Below are 5,836 nucleotides of genomic sequence, written 5' to 3' on the forward strand. Positions count from 1 at the left end.
ATAGGAGCAACGTGATCTACTTTTTAGTATCACTTACAAAAGCCTGTTTATTCCCTAACACTCACATCAAATGGAGTAGCTAGGTGGCTCAGTGGATAGAACACTGGCCTTGGAGTCAAGAAGGACCTGCGTTCAAATCTCATCTCAGACACTTACTAGTTACCTTTGGCAAATCACTTAACCCCAATTGCCTTAAACATCCAGGGCCATCTCCAATTGTCCTGATATATATCTTGCCACTAGATCCAGATGGCTCTGGAGGAGAGAGTGAGGTTAGTGACCTTGCACAGCCCACCCTCACTTAAATTCAATTCAGTGCAAGTCATGACATCACCACAATGTCATCATAGTCCTCTTCCAGAAGAAAGGACAAACAACCCACATTGAGTATCTCCTTGATGTAATGATGACTCTCATAAAATTTTGGTATAGACAGGAGAATAGATATAAAGGATAGTATCTATTGATGTTTTCTCAGTTACATTTTTTCCAGCATTTAAGGCTCAAGGCTTTTTTCACAGTGTCCTTCCCCTTCAGATATTTTGTATACAAGTTACTCAACACACTTACAATTGTGTTACCCACAACACTGATCTCTATACGTATACATAGTCCCATCAGACTGCTTTCCCTGTTACTGTTCTCTTTAGTGCCTTCTCTATATTCTCTATAATTACAGTTAGGATTGTAATGTTAGAGTCCAATTGTGGCACATCACTTGAAGTGCCAAGTATTTGGCTATATCCTGGTGATAGAGAGAGAACACTGAGACAGTCCCTGGTATGCAGAAGCTCACATTCCAACAGGGAAGATAATATATGTGGCCTTTTTCAGCTTCTGACTTACAAGATGACCAAGAAGAGGAGGAACAACGGGCGCGCCAAGAAGGGCCACGGCCATGTGCAGCCCATCCACTGCACCAACTGCGCCTGCTGCGTGCCCAAGGAAAAGGCCATCAAGAAGTTCGTCATCCGCAACATCGTGGAAGCCGCGGCCGTCAGGGACATCTCCGAGGCCGGTGTTTTCGATTCTTATGTGCTCCCCAAATTGTATGTGAAACTGCATTACTGTGTGAGCTGCGCGATCCACAGCAAGGAAGTGAGGAATTGGTCTCGTGAGGTACGAAAGGATCGGACACCCCCTCCGCGCTTCAGACCTGCTGGTGCTGCCCCCAGACCCCCCCCCCCAAAGCCAATGTAAAGATCTATCTGCCTATCAAAATTCCTGAACTAATCAGAGGAAAATAAAATGGTTGGTTTACCTAAAACAAACAAACAAACAAAAACCATGTAGGAGGTTTCAGCTTCCCGGAAGATGGAATTAAATCAATCAATAATTTTTATTAAGTACCTATTATGTGCTAGCCAGTATTAGGTGCCAGCAATACAAATAAGAAGACAAAATATATAAATATACACAGAATACATAAGATACAAGTTGTGCAGAAGGATCAGGAAACACTTGATGAAGAAGGTGGTGTCTCAGCTGAATCTTGTAGGAAGAAAACTGTATTAGGCAAAGATGAGGAGGGAGTGACCTCCTGGTATGAGGGACAGCCAAGGGCACCGAGGACTGTCAGGTGTGAGGAAAAGCAGAAGGCCAGGTTGGCTAAATTACATTTGCCTGCTCAGGGTCCAAGTTTGAATGATGGGAGCTTTGGCCATTGAAGATTATAATGTTACAAAAAAACTTTAAATTAGGGGTAAGTTCTGGTTTCCAGCAATGGGTAGAAAAGACCCCTCCACCTAAAGACCCTTCAAAACAAAGAGTGTCACCAACTCAATCTTGCTTGAAGTTTCATCTAGCCCAGGGCTTCACAAAATTTTTTATTTGTGAACCCTTTTCACCTGAGAAATTTTTACACAACCCTGGGTACATAGGTATATAAACTAGATATTCATAACCTGTTGCCGAATTTTTTGTGATTCAGTTATGTGACCCCCATCTGGGATAGTGACCCACAGTTTAAGAAGCTAGATTATTCCCTTATTTAGAAATGGTCAAAGTATATGAACAGGCAGTTTTCAGATGAAGAAATTAAAGCTATCTATAGCCATGTGAAAAAATGTTCTTAATCACTACTGATTGGAGAAATGCAAATTAAAACTACTCTGAGGTACCACTTCACACCTTTCCAATTGGCTAAAATGACAAAAAAGGAAAATGGTAAATTTTGGAGGAGATGTGGGAAAATTGGAACACTAATGCACTGTTGGTGGAGCTGTGAATTGATCCAACCATTCTGGAAAGCAATTTGGAACCATGCCCAAAAGGCTATAAAACTTTACATACCCTTTGACCCAGCAATACCACTACTAGGTCTATATCCCAAAGAGATAATAAAAAAGGGAAAAAGACTCACATGTACAAAAATATTTATAAGTGCTTTTTTTGTGGTGGCAAAGAATTGGAAATTGAGAGAATGCCCATCAATTGGGGAATGGCTAAACAAGTTGTGATATATGATGGTAATGGAATATTATTGTGCTGTAAGAAATGATAAACAGGTGGGTTTCAGAAAAACCTGGAAAGACTTACATGAATTGATGCTAAGTGAAAAAAGCAAAACTAAGAAAATATTGTACACAGTAACAACATTGTGTGATGATCAACTATGATAGACTCAGCTCTTCTCAGCAATACAATGATCTAAGACAATGCCAAAAGACTCATGGTGGAAAATGCTCTCCACATTCAGAAAAAGAACTATGGAGTCTGAATGCAGATTGAAGTACACTATTTTCACTTTTGTTGTTACTTTTTTGTTATTGTTCTTGTTTATTCTTTCTTGCATTCCCCCCCCCTTTTGTTCTGATTCTTCCATTACAACATGACTAATGTAGAAATATGTTTAACATGATTGTAATGTATAATCTAATTACTTGCAGTCCTCAGGAGGAGGGAGGGAAAGGAGGATGGGAGAAAAATCTGGAACTCAAAAAAAAGTCTTTACATTCAATTGGAAAAATAATCTAAATAAATAATTTTTTTAAAAAAAGAAGCTAGGATATAGCCTACTTTGGGTGGTCTTTGTAAAGTAGACTCCACTGGGTATGGAGCCTAAAGAATCACTAAGGTCTCTTAGCCAGTACAGATAAGGGAATTCTCTGGTTTTACAGCCTGAGTAGGTGTGGCATTTAACTGAATGTCTCAGGTCAAAAGGCAGTTACTCCAAAGATTGGAATGAAGAGTGACCCTTTTGTTCACAGGGCTTCCTAAGGTTGTTGAGAGGATAAAATAACATAGTATCTGTAAAACACTTTGCAAACCTTAAAGGGCTATGTAAATGTTAATTATTATTATCGTTCTGAATAAAGTCTTTCACAAACTTCCAGTCTCCTTCAATCAATTGCTGAACAAAAGTAGTTCTAACAGGTTGGGGATTTGGTGAGAGGGAGCTTCAGATTAGATATTTGCATGCATGTATTTATCTATCCTGCAAATATATATTTACATACACATCATACACACACGCACACATATATGCACATATACATGCATATACATGTGTATAAAACATATATATTTGTATATATACATACATCTATCTATATGTGTGTGTGTGTGTGTGTGTGTGTGTAAGTAACACTAATAATGAATTTTTGGCAAGTTGGAGATATTTGAGCTTCTAGCACAGTCTCTGATTTTCCAAAACCACCTCCAATCTTGGTTCTGCAGGGTTTCTCTTCAAGCATGGCCAATATCTGCCCCCATGCAAGCAGGGTCCCAGGATGGACCTGGTGAAGGGGAAATAAAGGAGGACACCTCCTCTCTAGATCATCATCTCCCTACCCATGCTTTACCTCTGCTGAAGGTTCTTAGAGCAAAACCAAGAAAAGAAAGAAAAATAGCTACTTGGTGAAACATTTCCAGTGGAGAAAAACAAGTACCCAAATCTCCACTTCAGTGCCACATACCATCAACCATATTAATTTGGTTTGGTTATAATCTCATAACTTCACAGTGGTCTGAGGAAGTGGTTATGAGGAAGAAGGGAAGGGGAGCTCTCTTTGCTTTAACAGCCACTCACATCCTTTTCATCCTCCTATTGCTTAGCTCTTGTAGTAAATATTCTCTACTTGTCTCAGTGGACAATTTTTTAATCTCCCTGAGTGTGTCAATGTCTTCTTGCTACTGTCTACTTTTAGCTTCTGCTTGGCACAAATACTAATTCGGATTGCAGAGCACACAGTTCAGTAAGCAGGATCCAACCCAAATGACCTTTGCTTGGTCTCCATTTTCCAGCCTCGGTCCTTAGCTCCAGCCCCAGGCCCAGCCCTAGCAGTATATTGGCCTGGGTTCAGCCAATCCTGTCTGCTCTTGTCTACCCCTGGCTTTTTCCTGGTCCAAGTATTCACTCAACTGGCAGATTGCAGTAAATCAAACCCAATCTAGATGCTCCTCCCTTGAACTCTGACAGACCTTTAGTTCTATGCTGACCCCTGCATGAGCCCAGCCACGGAAGCAGCGCTGTGGAAGCAAGGAGGAGGATTCCTCTATTTCAAGCAGTATTCACCACAGAGTACACATCAGGGACCCTAAAGTGTACAAGATATTTATTTGCAGAAAGCGCTGGAGCTAAATAGCTGTTTGATATTACCTTCTTTCATATTGTATGGAGCAAACTGCCTCAGTTTACCCAAATAACTCGAGGAGACCACCAAGTCAAGCAGAGACAGATTTATTACATTCCCATAGGAATGGGCAAGCTCAATGCCTGAGCCGCGCCCCCTAATACATGCCTTGACTTTTTATAGGAATGTTGGTCAGAGGGGAAGTCCTCACGCACACTAGGTAGAGCTCACAATCTAACATCCAATCCTGTCTCACCCAGGGTGCGTGTTCAGCTCATGATCAATGTATGGAGACATGCATACGTGTTCCAGGAACAAGGAGGAAAAAGGGGAGGGGAAACAAGGTCAAACCAAAGGAAGAGGAAACAGGGGAGTGACGGATGTTTCAGATCTCACAGTTCCCACTGACTCCCCTCTCCCAGCCCCTGTCTCTAAAGATATTCAACCTGAATAACAGAAAAAGTCACTCAGGTGCTTCAGCATTGTTCTGTAGTCATGTTAATTCTAGAAGGATGACAGGGTTAAAATTTATCTTCGGTTATGTTGGGAAGAAAAGAATAATCCATTGTTGGGACCCCAGGGCCAAGGGGATTCTGCTTTGAGAAAAAGACATGTCACTTAACATCTGGTTTCAACTTAATTGCTGCATCCTGTGCCGAGCCCTGTCCTTTCTTCTTGAGTCCTGAGTATTGAATTGGTGGGCTAACTCCCTGACCCACTGACTGGGGTTCTGACACATGATGGATTGCAGACAAAACTAATATGTAGCTGACAAGTCGGGAGACTGAGCAGAAGTAAAAAATACTGTTAATTGGCAATAAAACTTAAAGGAGACAGTGAGAATTTGATAAGCAATAAACTTCTAAACTAACTATACTGGGGCAGGGCTGGGTACCTTCCAGACCCCATCCTCAGAGTTTAATCTGACTCAAATCCATAATCATATCATACAATATGAAGACCCCCTTTTACCCTTACCCTAAACCCTGGATAACTCCCATTGTCAAATCCTAAAGGGGGTGGAGGAAGTCACACAACTATGCTGTGTACATTTTAAATTTATGTTATCTAATTTTAACTAGGCTATCACTGAAGAAAGGGATTCCTTGGCAAAGAATTGGAAATTGAGGGGATGCCCATTGTGAGGAACAGGTGCAGACCACATCTCAAAATAAATTCTTTCAGAGGCAACTTTGGTATGACCAAAGCTTTTTATTGCATTCTCATGAGAATGGGCACCCACAGTAAAAACAGTGAGTGCA

The 5,836-nt window shown here is 41.0% G+C and overlaps 1 protein-coding gene across 1 annotated transcript; it reads left to right on the plus strand.

Annotated features, from left to right (window-relative positions):
- The first annotated feature begins 840 nt into the window (after positions 1-840).
- On the plus strand, positions 841-1,200 carry LOC122743979 (40S ribosomal protein S26-like). Its single transcript, XM_043989252.1, has one exon. The coding sequence runs from the start codon at positions 850-852 to the stop codon at positions 1,198-1,200; it is 351 nt and encodes a 116-aa protein (XP_043845187.1). The 5' UTR covers positions 841-849.
- Positions 1,201-5,836: the final 4,636 nt, after the last annotated feature.

Source organism: Dromiciops gliroides, chromosome 2 (assembly GCF_019393635.1).
Source record: "Dromiciops gliroides isolate mDroGli1 chromosome 2, mDroGli1.pri, whole genome shotgun sequence".
Lineage (NCBI taxonomy): Eukaryota > Metazoa > Chordata > Mammalia > Microbiotheria > Microbiotheriidae > Dromiciops > Dromiciops gliroides.

Excerpts from the sequence above, each read along its gene's own strand:
- LOC122743979 (XM_043989252.1), top strand. The coding sequence starts at position 850 with ATGACCAAGAAGAGGAGGAACAACGGGCGCGCCAAGAAGGGCCACGGC.